Raw genomic sequence first — 17,027 nt, forward strand, 5'->3', positions numbered from 1 at the left:
TGATTAATTTTGGACTAAGCCTTGGAGCATTTTACAAGGCACATGGGATGTTTTCCTTTCAAATTTACCGCTTAGCCTATATTTCAGTGCATATCCATTCTCAATAGGCCTATAAGACAAAAAAAATGTCCTCCCATTTGCCCTCGATAAAACGTCAAATAATAATGAATAATTGTATAAATAATGGTGCGCGCCCTTATCTCTCGTCACCACATTGCACCGGTGTTCAGCTCGTTCCCCACACTAAACGCCACACTGGACATGATGTGGAATTATATAAAACCTCACTTCCAGTTTCCACACAGTACTTCAGTGAATCTAAAACCTCAGACATGGACGACCCTCGACAAAATGGCTCCACACATACTCTTATCAACAACACTCCGGCTATGGTAAGGACAACACACCCAAATAGGCATTATCAAGTCATATTTGTTGTTGGTGTGGATATGTTATCTGTAATGGAAATATAGAAAATTGTTTATCATTGTTCGTTCCTATTTCGGATTGACAAATGCAGGCCAATTTGTTTCTCGGTCAAGGTACACCAGTTAGCCTATCGATTTGGCGTTCACTTTATCTACCAATATAATAGGCTTCGATATTTTCCTTTTTTATTCGTTTAGCAACATATCCTCAGTCAATTTCCACTATCCACATACTTTGGGAAGGCTATAGGCTAAGAATAATTTGTGGATGATAATTTCATTCTGATATAGGTTACTGAGCAATAGCCTAAATATATTTAGAATATATTCGTTATGTAGGCCCAGTCTAAAGATGTTATTAATCCCTACAGCTTTATAGGCCATTGTGAAACAGAAAATTACCACTCTGTTTCTGTAAAAATATGTGAAGCTAAGGTCTATCTACACAGTTTGGCTATGGAATGAAATGGTTTTCGCCTTACATTTTGTGCACTCTAAAACCTGATTCAATTAGGTTGAAACGTTCAAAACCATAGGTTAATAATGAATGATATCCTAACATAAACGTCGCAAAAACGTACTGTATACCCTGTTCTTTTCATTACCTTTTAAGCGCACGAGCTATAACCAAAACAATATTGGTTGTGAAAAAAACTACACTTATTCCTTTAGCAGCATGGGAAGAAATAACATTTTGCAGCATGGAAGAAATACATTTAATTTGAAACTAAGTTATGCTCAAGCAACAAAGTAAGAATATATAAAATAAAATACATTCAAAAGAATAAGACAATGAACGAAGAATTATGAGCTCAATTGAAAAATATGTGCTCAAGAGTGGCAGAGGTTATCATTGCAACTTAGTATGAGTGTGGTATAGGCTGCTATATTATAACCATAATGATCCAGTGAAAGACAAAGGATAATTATATTGATGTTTAGTTTAGTGGATCCATGTATGTGAAATGTTATGTTGTCTATTGTATTTTGTCTAAGTCTATTGTCTGTAATAGTCATTAAAAGGAAGCGTTATCTCTGCGTGGACATTAAAAAAAATATATACATATTTTATTTTAGACAACTGTCTTAAAAAAACAATTAAAATACACATATCCATGCAGAGATATCGCCTCCGTTTAACGGCGCGACGATTGTTGGGCAAATGCAAGAATGTGGAAGAATGATTAGGACCCCTCCCTGTAAAACCTGTGCGTTATCAGAATTGTTATCCACCCTGCCAGTTAATAGCAGTTTATAAGGTCAGGGTCACGTGAACGTCGAGTACCAGTTAGAACAAAGTCCGGTAGGCTATGCTCCATTTTTTTAATGTACAGGCCAACTAGAACAACAACTGTTTTAAAAACACATGTTCAAAAACCGAGGCTTTAATACTTTTCTCTAAAGTAGTAGCCATGTCATGTGATATGATAATTCCCATCTGATGGACTACAAGAGTGCAGTAGTGTAATGCTACAGTGTGTTGAAACAGTTAAGCACATTGATAGTATAGGCCTATGCACCCACCTCTAGAACAAGAACAAATGAATGGATGCAGCTGTCTGTCTGCTGACTTGGGTTGACGAGTTGGCGCGCGCGGGATTGACAGTACTGGACCCGCAGTGTCGCGAGCGCAGGAGTCTGCATTTTTGTATACAACTATAAACTATAGTTTATTCATTAGAACATTTGTATATTCATAACAATAAAGCATAAGCATAAAAGCTATCTTGTTTTTGCAGGTGACATCAAGGATTAATATCGCCAGATGAGTGGGGTCTTTTCGATGCTCAACTCAGTCAATCTCGGATAAGCCTACTATTAAACCTTTGCGTTTTTACTAGGCTATTTCATGCATTTTACGCACGGTCGAATCTATCGAATAACCGTTGAAATGATGGAAAAACTGAAACCAGAATTTAGGCATCTCAGTCCTATGGTCAATGAGTGCAAGTCCCCACAGCACGACAGCCTGACTACTTCCATAACAGGTCGTGTCAGTGGGGAGGGGGGCGAAGCTGTTAGCGAGACACAGGAAAACACGACGGCGGCGTCGGGGGACTCGGCTGAGAGGAAGCGCGTCCCCAGGGAGCCCTGCAACCGGACTATCTTCATTAATGGCGTTGCCAAGGAAACGGCGTACCACAGCGAGCTAAAAAAGTTAGTACCGGTTATCGAATTGGCCAGGGGAGGAGGGTCGGTGGATATAAAAGCTAGGGAGCAGACGACAGACATTAACCACAAGGTACAGACCACCGAGCTGTGCAGACCGCCGATACCGCCACTGGCTTCCCGGGACCCGTTGTTGAGCGAAACTCGAATGGTGCAGTTGAGCCCGCTCGCCTTCCCTCTCCCTGCACGAGCGATGCTGTACAGTAACTTTGCTCAACCACTCGTCACCATGAACAGGTAAGGCATACTAACCGTTTGGAAATATTTTTATGTCCAAATGATGTGCGTGGTCTTGAGATGTTTATGCTGTGGGTCAGCGCAATTATTGTTGGATATGTTTTGGATTTATGTAGCCTATCCCAAGTTTAGGCCTGAAATGTGCATTCCGATTTAAATTGTTTTCATTATTATTATTATTGTCGATTAAATAATGGTAATAATAATGATGATTCGTGTTATTATAAAAGCTTTGCCTCTTCCATTTCTTATTTTGGCAAATGGAAATGCGTAGGCCTATATTAACTGTCATAGTTATGTCCAACAATATCACCAGTATAAAAGTCTATAGATATATTCATGTGTGGTCTAATTTCACACTTCTTTCTCTAGTGGCTACGGTGGCGAGACGGAACAGTATGGCATGTACCCCAGCCATCGGATCAAACGACGACCCGCGCCTTATGAGATTGAAATCAACGATGATAATGGTAAGAGTATTTTAGATTTTAATAATTATGTCTAGGAGTTTCTGGACAATAGTCATTTTAAAGAGAAAAGCTGCATCAGGAGAAAAGCTGCATCATGCAGAAAAGCTGCATCAGGAATACAGAGACTGACCACTTGTAAAGTGCTAAGGCACTGCATCAAGTCTAACTGTCATACCATCAAAGTGTGGTTTAACACAGAAAGCTGACATGTGGTTGGTGGTCATTAGACAGAAGGAAAGGGCATTTAGGGAATGAGGATGACAAACACAGGTTCTGGAAGGCTGCAGTGCAGGCTTTTGTTCCAGCCCAGCTCTAACACATCTGATTCAGCTATACTGTACATACTGCTGGTGTATGCAGACAGTGTATTATCCTCTCCTCCTCTCCCTCTCAGGCTCGCAGCCCAAAATTGTGCGGCGGATCTTCACCAACAGCCGTGAGCGTTGGCGCCAGCAGAACGTGAACGGAGCATTCGCTGACCTCCGCCAGCTCATCCCCACCCACCCGCCCGACAAGAAGCTCTCCAAGAACGAGATCCTCCGACTGGCCATGAAGTACATCAACTTCCTGGCCAAGCTACTGGACGACCAGGAAGGTGTGGTGGGGGGCGGCAATGGCAGCGGTGCTGAGGGGGCCTGGGCTCCCGAGGGCCATGAGGAGAGCCTGGTCCGGGAGGAGCTCCTCCAGGGCATCCTGTCATCCAGCAACTCCAGCTGCGGGAGTCTTCTGGGCGGGGATGGAAGTCCCGACAGCTACACCGAGGACCAGGACTCGTATGTCGAGTCTCGAACGCAAACCTCCAGGGTTCTCCATCCTCACTCTGGACTCCATATGGATGAACGCAACCACAGATGACTCAGCATTTTCCCTAAGTGGAGAAGAAAAGAGACGATGTGAGAAGCAGGATGTTGGCGATTTGGAGCATTTTTCCACCTGGGTAGAGAGGGATCAATAGGGTGTGTCGAATGGCGATGCATTTGTGTTGTGTACAGATTTGCTCTTTCTATTCTTCCTGTTTCGCTCAATGGCTCTGTCTGTTATTGGCCAATCCAGAGGAGGGTGTGTTCTCTGGTGGAACATGAGACTTTGTCCCAGCTGCTGTTGTAAGCAGGTGATGGATTTGGAAGTCATGAAAGAACAAACTAAGATGAAAACTAAGAAAATATTTAAAAATAGTGAAGGTGTTTCTGGAAAAAGGCATGAAATCGCAAAATGGTACCTTTTCTTGTCTAAGGTGAAAGTTTGTTTAGGTACACTGCTTGTCTCTAAACAAGAATGAGAACTGTGTTCTTAAGTACTACAGACTACTAAATGTAAGTGATTTGTCTACATCTTAGGGCCTGCTAAAGTTATTTTGAGTTCCTTTAGAACCTAACATTTGGGGTTTATCAAATAATAACGTCCAGACCTGAAGTCCAGAAATGGTTTTCTTGAAGATCACCTCATTAGTTGTTGGATGGCACAGTTAATCCCCAAGCACAAATAGTTATTCAGTGAGATAACTGATAATAACCGATAATCGGTCAAGACAAAAAAAAGTGTGAGCTCTCAGTATGGCTGTCAATGTTGGGAGAAGAACAAAATGTTTAAAAGTCTACTTGTTAATGTGATATTCACATAAACCACATGGTTGCAATATTTACCATACAGAATGTAATTGAGATGATAAGTACGACGCACGTGCACACACACACACACACACACACACACACACACACACACACACACACACACACACACACACACACACACACACACACACACACACACACACACACACACCATTCGAAGTAAACTGAGAGCCAAAACAAAGGAGGAAATCATTCCTGTCCAATAACAGAACAATAAAACAACATTATATTATCTCTGTATCAAAAGATATTTAAAGACAGGTACAAGCATTCCGCTCTAAGTGTACATAAAACAGACAATGGAAAAATGTTTTAACTGCTTCTTTCCCTGTAACGAAGGTACATTGAGTTTATCATATTTTTTCACATTCACTTCTTTCATTTATCATTTATTGATAACATTCATGAAGGAAGTGTTTTACCACTGTATTTAACATAATGTACATGCTATTTCAGCAGACTATTGAGTAACCAGAAATGGTACCTTTTAATTCTATGATGTATTAAATATAAAGGGTTATTTTTTTGTGTGTGATATTTTGTAGGATAAAACCTTTCCATCTATAAATACATGCAATGTTATATCTCAGAGAATTGTATGAAACAACAAAATAAAATATGGAGAAAAAGAACTTGACAAATGTGTGCTGTTGTGCGAATCATTTCCAATTCATGTTATATTTGTCCGTCGTCTATTAGATAAGTGGGTCTATTTTACTTGAAACATTTCTGAAACATACAAGTACTAAAACCAACCATAGAACTCCATATAGAATCATAGTGAGTTATAGGATCTCTGTGGGTAGACCCCTCACAGGCAGATGCTTCCCATTTTTTGAATTAGAGGCCTGTCTGCAATCTGCATGGGCAGTAGTTTGGAAACAAAGACATGGTGTAAACATTGTTCAGTGCATGAGTTTGATTGAATTCCAGTATATTTCAATGGCAGTAGTTTAATTTATGCCTACTCCAAACTGGTTTTCAAATAGAGATACAGTACATGGAAGGAATTGTATTTATTATTATAATTTTTGTTGTTGTTGACCCCAACCCCCAAAACTATCCATTAAAAATGCCAATTTCAACCCATTTTTAGGGCAGTTCCCACCATTTGAAATTCCAATCCCTAAAGATGACCATGGCCTATCATCATTGAATAATCCATCCACAGACAGACCCCACAATCAGGATAGATGTCTCTTCAGATGAGATGCAATGGGTCCAATGTAACCTCCGTGTTCCCACCATATGAATTGACCACTATTGTTATTATCCACTAATACGATTGAGATAGAGTGGAGCTAGAAGGTATTTAAGGGGGCACTGGGGAGCAGTATGTCATTACAGCTCTATGATGAGTGGAGCGATGGTGCGGATGACTGATAAGAATCACAGCCAATGAAAAAGCCATCGGAGACGGAGAGGTTAGGGTACTGGTCCCGTAGGGAATGAAGGGGTGTGTGTGAAATACTGACGCATCACCAGTTCCCATCTCGGTCTACGGGCATCATTTTAATTTCAGGGGAACATGAGAAAAGAGCCTAATGGTTAGAAGCAGAGATATACCGTCTCTTTATATATGGCTCTGATTGTAAGAAAACGAGTATATCACACAAAATGTGAGCATGTGGGTAAATATTATATGTGTATATGTGGGTAAATATTATATGTGTATATGTGGGTAAATATTATATGTGTATATTTAAGCAATAAGGCCAGAGGGAGTGTGGTATATGGCCAATGGCTGTTGTTAAGTACGACACAACGCGGAGTGCTAGGACACAGCCCTTAGCCGTGGTATAATAGATATATATCACAAACCCCCGTGGTGTGTTATTAATATTATAAACTAGTTACCAACGAAATTAGAGCAGTAAAAATAAAATTTTGTCAAACCCATGGTATGGGATATTGTGTGTAGATTGATGAGGATTTTTATTTTATTTAATCCATTTTAGAATAAGGCTGTAATGTAACAAAATGTGGAAAAAGTCAAGGGTTGTGAATACTTTCCAAATGCACTGTATGTATAGAAATGAATTTAGTCTAATGTGCAATGGAATATTTATAGGCACTGTACACACACACATACACACACACACACGCACACACACGCACGCACGCACAATGAATGTCATATCTTTATACTTGCAACAGCGATCCAACAATATTAATTACAGATCTGTGCCACACTTATCTACCAATTATGTATTGCTTTCAGGGTAACACTCAGAATAAGGCCTTCCAGATATGAACAATCCATCAGCCCCATCCACAAAAACCACTCTGGTGTATATCCACCCATAGATTAAATATGTTCATTTCACATTCATGTCTTTATGTCCACTCAAGCATATTGAGTATGAGAGTGAGTTCCCTCCATTGAAATAATGGATTAAATCGAGACACTTTAACTCAGCGAAATCACAGCGGATTCTTGTCCCTTTTTATCTCTTAGAATCCTTCTCCCATAAGAAGACAGTGAGAGAGCAGTCAGAGCAGCCAGGAGCCAATCTGGTTGTGCGTTCCAAATGGCACCCTATTGCCTATATAGTGCACTACTTTTGACCAGAGCCCTATGGGCCCGTGTCAATAGTAGTGCACTAAATAGGTTGCCATTTGGGCCTTTCAAACAAAGACCAGTGTTACAGACAGATAACAAAATAAAACCTCTTTATGGCTGGAGATAACTAGATAGACAGGGGGAGAAATCAATTAAAGACCCCTCCCTCCCTTCCTCCTTCAATCCCTCCCTCCCTCCTCCCATCCCTCCCTCCATCCTCCCATCCCTCTCTCCCTCCCTCCTCCCATCCCTCCCTCCCTCCTCCCATCCCTCCTTCCCTGCCTCTGTGTGTGGTTGATGGGATGGATGGGATGAGCCATATGGGAGTTGTGCTGTCTCCAGAGAACAGAACTGAAGGCTGGTTCTCAGCAGGTAACGGGACAGTGGGGAGAGACGCTGCTACTGGCTCTCAGGGTCGCTATCTGACATCATTGCCAACCTATTCCCCTGAGGTGTGTGTGAGGGAGAGAGAGAGAGAGGGGAGGGAAGGGGTGGTGTTAATGAGAGGGCGGGGTTGGCTGAAAGGGACCTGCTAATTTGGCTGGTGCTAAGGTTAGGCCAAAGCCTAGTACTGATGGACTGTATAAACTGACAGACAGACAGGCGGATGGACAGACACACACACACGCTCATCATGTGTCCCTGGAGTCCAGAGGGGGTGTGTCCACTAACCTTCCAGCACATCCCCCTTTCTGCTCTACTAATCCAGCCTTTTACATTTTCCCATCATGCCTGAAATAACAACATGCACCCATGTGAAGCCCACTGCACCAACTATACCCATGCAGGCTACAGTAACTACTGAAAGTACAAAAGTATGGCTCTGCTAAACGTCAACTTTGACTGCAAAGTCAGCTCCCTTGTTGCATTATGTCAGTCATTCTGGCGCATTGTCAAGTTCACCTTATTAGCTTTCAGCTAAGAAATCATCCTAGTTGTCAAGTGTCAGTGTGTGGCGGGTCGGACGAAGTCAGGCGCAGGACACAGAACTGAGTAAAAACCTAACTTTACTCTAAAATAAACCAACAATATATTCCACGCTGGGAAACACACCAGCTCACAGAAAAACCGACCACTTAACAACGAACAAACTCGCACAAAAACCATGGGGAAAACAGAGGGTTAAATAATGAACATGTAATTGGGGAATTGAAACCAGGTGTGTAAAATAAAGACAAAACAAAACAAAAGGAAAATGAAAAGTGGATCGGCGATGGCCAAAAGGCCGGTGACGTCGACCTCCGAACACCGCCCGAGCGAGGAGAGGGACCGACTCCGGCGGATGTCGTGACGCAAGTATACAACTCTAAATCCTGTTAGAATTATAAATTAAGCTGGAGAGGGCTGTTTAACTCAGGCTAATATAGCCTACTATAAAAAAATATATTTTGTCAAGTGGTAACTCCTTAGTGGGAAAAACGGAGTTCCATGGTTCTTTTCAACCAGAACCTCCAGTGACATATTAGAAGTGTGGTCATGAGACACTCACCAAGCCAAAGTCCTTCTTCAGAGATGACTGTTTATTCTCTAGCTTTCTGTGTGTTTCTACTGAGCTGCTATTGGAGTGTGTTTATATTGTCTACTTCCTGGTCACTATAGTGGAAAATCCCCTGTACCAAGTGTTATGTATTGAAGGGGACCTAATAAGTGAATGTTCTCTAATTATGTGTACTTTGACATTTGTAGGACAGAGAGATTCATTTGCACATCTGAAATAATAAATATATTTGCATATTTTCTGTTAATAGATGGATGGCCTACAAATGTCAATCCCTTCCCGAAATCAGCAAATAAAACATGAGGTTTTAGCTATTATTACCGAATCATCCCCAGTTGTTTGTCTAAGCAGGCATGGGTTAATCATTAACCGAATACTGCGCCAGGATGTGTGTTCTTTACATGCCAAAAAACACAACTGAGCTACATAGAGCAAACCTATTCCGAAGAGCTGCTCACAAGGCCATTTTGTGATCTAAAAACAACATTTTGTGGATTTTCAGAGTCAACAATGGAGAGAGATCCTACTGTGGTTATATGGCTGATGCTGACTTGGGGAGTGGTCACAGCTCAAATAGGTAAGAACTGAAACGAATGGTTACATTTGAAGTTTATAGTAGCCTACATAAAGAAATAGCTGCCTTATGTGACTGGCTGCTGTTCCAACCCACTGTTGTTAATAGAGTGGGGAGCATAAAATATAATATATTTACACACTACCGGTTCAAAGTTTTAGAACACCTACTCATTCAAGAGTTTTTCTTTATTTGTTCTATTTTCTACATTGTAGGATAATAGTGAATATATCAAAACTATGAAATAACACATATGGAATCATGTAGTAACCAAAAAAAGTGTTAAACAAATCAAAATATATTTTTTCTTTGAGATTCTTCAAAGTAGCCACCCTTTGACTTGATGACAGCTTTGCACACATTCTCTCAACCAGCTTCATGATGTAATCACCTGGAATGCATTTCAATTAACTGGTGTGCCTTGTTAAAAGTGCATTTGTGGAATTTCTTTACTTCTTAATGTGTTTGAGCCAATCGGTTGTGTTGTGACAAGGAAGGGGTGGTATACAGAAGATAGCTCTATTTGGTAAAAGACCAAGTCCATATTATGGCAAGAACAGCTCAAATAAGCTAAGAGAAATGACAGTCCATTGTTACTTTAAGACATGAAGGTCAGTCAATCTGGAACATTTCAAGAACTTTGAAAGTTTCTTCAAGTGCAGTCGCAAAAACCATCAAGCGCTATGATGAAACTGGCTCTCATGAGGACCGTCACAGGAAAGGAAGACCCAGAGTTACCTCTGCTGCAGAGGATAAGTTCATTAGAGTTACTAGCCTCAGAAATTGCAGCCCAAATAAATGCTTCACAGAGTTCAAGTAACAGACCAGTGGTGGAAAAAGTCCCCAATTTTCATACTTGAGTAAAAGTATAGATACCTTAATAGAAAGTTACTCAAGTAAAAGTGAAAGTCATCCGGTAAAATAGAGTAAAAGTATAAAAGTATTTGGTTTTAAATATACTTAAGTATCAAGAGTAAAAGTATAAGTGCTTTTGGTTGTCAGGAAAAATGTAAGGAGTAAAAAGTACAGTCTTTTCTTTAGGAATGTACTGAAGTAAAAGTAAAAGTTGTAAAAAATATAGTAAAGTAGTTAAATAAAGTACAGATACCCCCCAAAACTAATTAAGTACTACTTAAAAGTATTATTACTTAAGTACTTTACACCACTGTAACAGACAAATCTCAAAATCAACTTTTCAAAGACTGCGTGAATCAGGCCTTCATGGTCGAATTTCTGCAAAGAAACCACTACTAAAGGACACCAATAATAAGAAGAGACTTACTTGGGCCAAGAAACATGAGCAATGGACATTAGACCGGTGGAAATCTGTCCTTTGGTCTAATGAGTCCAAATTTGAGATTTTTGGTTCCAACCGCCGTGTCTTTGTCAGACGCAGTGTAGGTGAACAGATGATCTCCGCATGTGTGGTTCCCACCGTGAAGCATGAAGGAGGGGGTGTGATGGTGCTTTGCTGGTGACACGCTCTGTGATTTATTTAGAATTCAAGGCACACTTAACCAGCATGGCTACCACAGTATTCTGCAGTGATACGCCATACCATCTGGTTTGCGCTTAGTGGGACTATCATTTGTTTTTCAACAGGACAATGACCCAACACACCTCCAGGCTGTGTAAGGGCTATTTGACCAAGAAGGAGAGTGATGGAGTGCTGCATCAGATGACCTGGTCTCCACAATCACCCGACCTCAACTCAATTGAGATGGTTTGGGATGAGTTGGACCGGAGAGTGAAGGAAAATCAGCCAACAAGTGCTCAGCATATATGAGAACTCTTTCAAGACTGTTGGAAAAGCATTCCAGGTGAAGCTGGTTGAGAGAATGCCAAGAGTGTGAAAAGCTGTCATCAAGGCAAAGGGTGGCTACTTTGAAGAATCTCAAATATAAAATATATATTCATTTGTTTAACACTTTTTTGGTAACTACATTATTTCATATGTGATATTTCATAGTTTTGATGTCTTCACTGCTATTCTACAATGTAGAAAATATTACAAATAAAGAAAAACCCTTGAATGAGAAGGTGTGTCCAAACTTTTGACCGATACTGCATATATATTTTAGAATTTTCCATAATGAACCATCTATTTATTCATTTACATATTTTTTTTTTTTTACAACAAATGTTTGGCCTTTTACTTACCATTTACATGTTCCCTCCATCAGCATAATGCATGCGTAGGTTCATAGAGTTGTTTTCTCCGCTCCTACAGGAGTAATAAAGGCCAAGTTCACAAATTTTGTGCGGGGAAAAATGTATTTTTTATTTAGTTATATTTATCAGGGGGTGCTGTAGCATCGTTAGCACTCCTACTTCCTGTAGCTATGCGTATAGTTTTGAGAGACGAATGACACATTGCCTGGTGTTACTTGATTCCCATCAGTTAAGTGCCATCAGCCAGAGGAGAAATGAATAGTGTCACTCAAGAGTTTATCTTGACTGCCATGTTAATAATCCCATCAACTGGGACGATAACTGAAGAGAATGAAAATCACATTACAGAACATTAGATTGACAAGTGACAGACATACAGCATTGTCTAAATTCAACGCTTAAAGGTGCAACCTGTAAGTTACATGATCGGGAGACCCATGAGGGGAAGCACAATTGGCCCAGCGTCGTCTGGGTTAAGGGAGGGGCTTGGCCGGCTGGGATTTCCTTGTCACATCGCACACTAGCGACTCCTTGTGGCGGGCCGGGCGCCTGCAAGCTGAAAGCGGTCGCCAGCTGGATGGTGCTTCCTCTGACACATTGGTGCGGCTGGCTTCCGGGTTAAGCGAGCAGTGTGTCAAGAAGCAGTGCGGCTTGGCAGGGTCGTGTTTCGGAGGACGCATGGCTCTCGACCTCCGCTTCTCCCAAGTCCGTAGGGGAGTTGCAGCGATGGGACAAGACTGTAACTACCAATTGGATATCATGAAATAATTTTTTTTTATAAAAAAGTAGTGCCCTATGCAACAATTGCACCTGTAACAACATGAGGAATCAAAATGATTGATTAATTGAGCACCATTAAAGCTGCAAAATGTAACTTTTTGGGTGACATGACCAAATTCTAGTTATAGAATACTAGAATACTAGTTATAGATCTGTCACTCTCATTGAAAGCAAGACTAAGATGCGGTAGATCTGTTCTATGTGCTCTATTTCTATGCGTCCCGTTCTTAAGTTTTGTTTTTTTGCATCTTTTACTTTCAGTTTTGTACAACAGCCTCAAACAGCTGAGAATATTAGATTTTAGTTAAGATGGTTCAATGATTATCTTGTTTTGTCACAAACTGAAATTAGGCGAACTATTAGAATTTTAGCAACCAGGAAACAGCGGAGAGATTTCTGCATATTGCACCTACACACTAGTATCCAATGATGACTTCCCCCCTATGTCCTGACTCTTTAAGATAAGGTGGAGCGGGCACTGCCACAGTGGCTGACGGGCATCATAGCTGTGGCCGTGTTTCTCTTTCTCATCTTCGTGGCGTTGCTGGTCAACAAGGCCTGGTGCCAGGACTCGAGGTGAGCCAAGACACCGTGACACCTGACCATCTCCACAGTCCCCACAGCTACTGTAGTTGAACAGTCAACACTGTCATAGGTTGTCTCTGAAAACGTTACATGGCTTCAAATCCTTGCTTCTTCTTGTCCTTCTTTGCCCAATTCATCATCCCACTCTCAAAGCACATTGGAGGAGAGGATCCAAGGTTCCTGTCTCGGGTGTGCTCTGCCAATGACCTACCTTTGAGAGTGAGATGAGGGATCAAGGAAAGAAGGACGGAGGAAGCAAGGAATTGACAGCTAAGGTTTTCAGACATAGCCATGCACATCATGGTTCTAAAGTGAATAATTTAAGATGTAAAGAGTATTGGGTCTTTAAAGACCCACTTGGGCTCCTGAGTGCGCAGCGGTCTAAGGCACTGTATCTCATTGCTAGATGTGGCACAACAGATCCTGGTTCGATTCCAGGCCATATCATAACCTGCTTTGATTTTGAGTCCCATAGGGTGGCACACAATTGGCCCAGTGTCGTCCGGGTTTGGCCGGGGTAGGCCGTCATTGTAAATAAGAATTTGTCCTTATATGCAGGATATTATATTCTTGGTACCATTTCAAAGAAAACACTTTGAAGTTTGTGGAAAAGTTAAAGGAATGTAGTAGAATATAACACATTAGATCTGGTAAAAGATAATACAAAGAAAAAAACAACCGTTCTTTTGTATTTTTTTTGTACCATCATCTTTGAAATGCAAGAGAAAGGCCATAATGTATTATGCCAGCCCAGGTGCAATTTAGATTCTGGCCACTAGATGGCAGCAGTGTATGTGCAAGGTTTTAGACTATTCCAAGGAACCATTGCATTTCTGTTCAAAATGTTGTATCAAGACTGCCCAAATGTGCCTAATTTGTTTATTATTACCTTTTCATGTTCAAAACTGTGCACTCTCCTCAAACAATAGCATGGTATTATTTCACTGTAATAGCTACTGTAAATTGGACAGTGCAGTTTAACATGTCCATGTCCTGGTAAATTTTCTTGTTACTTACAACCTCATGCTAATCGCATTAGCCTACATTAGCTCAACCGTCCCACAGTGGACCCACCAATCCTTTAACTGACTTGCCTAGTTAAATTAAGGTTAAATAAAATAAATAAAAATACACAATAACTGGGTCTCGAGCCCAATCTCGTTTTTCCATCAGCACCCAACAACATGAGATTGACAAAACGTAATAATTGCTTCTGAATCTGAATGTAAGGGAGCGTTACTGTCTGTTTACCATCTGTTATTGGTTACATGAAGGCCAGACACCAAAGAATGTGAGTGTGGGAAGACCCCTGGGTATGCCAAGACCAATGGAGACCACTATGATACCAGTCTGGACATGTTCAGGTAAGATGCCACTTAATCGCTCTTGTTTCGTACTCTACTTTTCTAACAGTACTGGTGACCTACAGAGAAATAATGTTGGTGTGTGTGAAATTACAGTAGGGCCTGTGTTCTAATAAGTATGTGTGTGTGTGTGTGTGTGTGTGTGTGTGCGTGTGTATATGTATGTGTGTGTGTGTGTGTGTGTGTGTGTGTGTGTGTGTGTGTGTGTGTGTGTGTGTGAGACCCACAGGAGCAGAGATCACGAGGGTGCATATGAGAACATGGACCTTGAAGGTATTGAGGACAAAGTCACTGTCATGTGACCAATGAGAACCAATAGAAGCCACCAATCTGTGGTTTGTCGTGGACACGCACACATAGTTTCAGAGACATGCAAAAGCAATTTACCAAGAGCACTCCAAGCAAGTCGCAAAAAGTTTCAAGACCAGTAGATTTCCATTAAAGTGAATCTTAGAGTGTAGAATCTTGTCCAACAACTATTTGTGATTTGTTTAAAAAGCTACAGTACATATGGGCCTAATGTGTGATAGACCTCTTAAACCCTTTCCTGCAGTCAAAGGATCAAATCGCCATCTAGTGGCCTCATGGGTGGAATGTTATTCATAATTTCATAACAGATAAACCATTTTTTTTTAAAGAAAATCTGGTGTTTCTATTTCAAATAATTTTGTTATACTGTATTTCAGTCTTCTGTGATGTATATAAAGTGTAATATTGGGGTGCAAACTCAAAATGTAATACATTACAACTCTATATCTGGTATGGTAGAGGTGTCTTCTTTTTATAAGCCCATAACCATGTGTGCGAGGTGTATACTTTTGTTTCAAAGTAGATTTGTTTAAGACTACCAAGAAACACTGTGACCCTGATTTAGCCCACTGAAGTATTAATATACAGACATGAAAAATAAAAGGAACAATCCTCATAACAATGGAAGCAATTGAGATATTCCTTAACAGTGTATCAATGAGACATGGTAGAATGACTTATTAAAATACATTCATTTTAAGGACTGAACAGCCACACTTGAAGATCAGAGGGAGGACATGGTGGAAATGGTTGTGGTCCCTTGTATTTAATAAAACATCATCAAACAATTCATAAAGAGCATCAATGTAGGAACACACTCAGTACACACATTTAAAGACACGACCTGCAATTGTGATCATAGACAATATATTTTTCATACAATTTCTTCTATATGTATACAGTGCATTCGGAAAGTATTCAGACCCCTTGACTTTATCCACATTTTGTTACGTTACAGCCTTATTCTATAATGGATTACATTTAAAAAAGTTTTTTTTTGTGTGTGTGTAGATTGATGAGGGAAAAAAACGATTTAATACATTTTAGAATAAGGCTGTAATGTAACAAAATGTGGAAAAAGTCAAGGGGCCTGAATACTTTCTGAATGCACTGTATATACTGTATATACACGTTTTTACAGCATAGCTTGTCACATGTGGACATATGAAAGGTGGATTGTTTCTTTGGATTTGAAAATGCGATCCAACGATCAATGAGGTGAATTAAGATGTTTTCTGTGGCGCTAAGGTCGAGCAGTCAGTTCATCTGTGGCATCATAAGACGGAAATATTGGGAGTTACAGGATCATCATCAGTACAACTGCTGATGAACACACACACAAGGCCAGAGAAAAGCTCAAATTCAACAGTAGATGGAGAGATCACAGGAGGAGAGGGAGAGCAGTGAGTGGCCGGATGTGTGCATTTAAAGGGATTGAGCATTAAGACTTGACAGCACTAGGCTCTCACAGAACATATGATAAATATGATAAATACCCACTGTCTACTCTATCACATCAGAGACTTATGGCACAGCAGTAGTTCCCTTAAGAGGCACCACATTGCACTAGTAGTACACTTCCTCTAAATCCTAGGACCACTTCTGAGTATTCAGGGCGCACATTTAAGGCACAGCCTACAACTAGATATTGCCACCAGATTGCACTTCAACTTAATTTTTTTACCTTTATTTAACTAGGCAAGTCAGTAAAGAACAAATTCTTATTTACAATGACAGCCTAGGAGCAGTGGGTTAGCTGCCTTGTTCAGGGGCAGAACGACAGATTTGTACCTTGTCAGCTCGGAGATTTTATCTAGCAACCTTTCAGTTACTGGCCCAACACTCTAACCACTAGGCTACCTGCCACCTTTTAACTGAGACGGGCATGGTTTGAGAGTTAATATGCAGGGTTAATATACAGTGTCGACCAGGATCGTATTCATTAGGGCACAGCGTAGCAAAATGTTTTTTCATTCAGTTCAGGTAGTCCCTCCTTGTTTCAGACCATTTTTCCTAGTTTGGTGCCTAAAGAATACTACCCCTGGGGGGTCTCAAAGTGTTTTGGAGGAACATGTTGTCACTTCCTGTGAGTGTGGAGTGGTTTACGGGAGACAGACGAAGGGCTCAGAGAGAAACAGGATATCCTGTCATTGTTGGATGTGGCAAGCTTCTCACCACTGGACAGGACAGTGTAAAGCCACAGACACACATGGGTCGTATTCATTAATGCACACTGTAGCAAAATGT

The 17,027-nt window shown here is 40.7% G+C and overlaps 2 protein-coding genes across 4 annotated transcripts; both read left to right on the forward strand.

The window, feature by feature from the left end:
- The first annotated feature begins 251 nt into the window (after window positions 1-251).
- On the forward strand, window positions 252-5,045 carry LOC115151591 (T-cell acute lymphocytic leukemia protein 1 homolog). Of its 3 annotated transcripts, none has more exons than XM_029695654.1 (4): window positions 252-392; window positions 1,959-2,834; window positions 3,207-3,304; window positions 3,699-5,045. In XM_029695654.1, exons 2-4 carry the CDS (start codon window positions 2,278-2,280, stop codon window positions 4,157-4,159), a joined length of 1,116 nt encoding a protein of 371 aa, XP_029551514.1. In that variant the 5' UTR covers window positions 252-392; window positions 1,959-2,277; the 3' UTR covers window positions 4,160-5,045. The 3 variants fall into 3 exon arrangements, with proteins under 3 accessions (XP_029551514.1, XP_029551512.1, XP_029551513.1); XM_029695652.1 differs by having other exon boundaries at window positions 2,168-2,834; XM_029695653.1 differs by lacking the exon at window positions 252-392 and having other exon boundaries at window positions 1,740-2,834.
- Window positions 5,046-9,417: 4,372 nt separating this feature from the next.
- Window positions 9,418-15,405, forward strand: LOC115151592 (PDZK1-interacting protein 1-like). Its single transcript, XM_029695655.1, has 4 exons — window positions 9,418-9,573; window positions 12,984-13,098; window positions 14,382-14,471; window positions 14,701-15,405. Exons 1-4 carry the CDS (start codon window positions 9,507-9,509, stop codon window positions 14,771-14,773), a joined length of 345 nt encoding a protein of 114 aa, XP_029551515.1. The 5' UTR covers window positions 9,418-9,506; the 3' UTR covers window positions 14,774-15,405.
- Window positions 15,406-17,027: the final 1,622 nt, after the last annotated feature.

This window comes from Salmo trutta, chromosome 17, assembly GCF_901001165.1.
Source record: "Salmo trutta chromosome 17, fSalTru1.1, whole genome shotgun sequence".
Lineage (NCBI taxonomy): Eukaryota > Metazoa > Chordata > Actinopteri > Salmoniformes > Salmonidae > Salmo > Salmo trutta.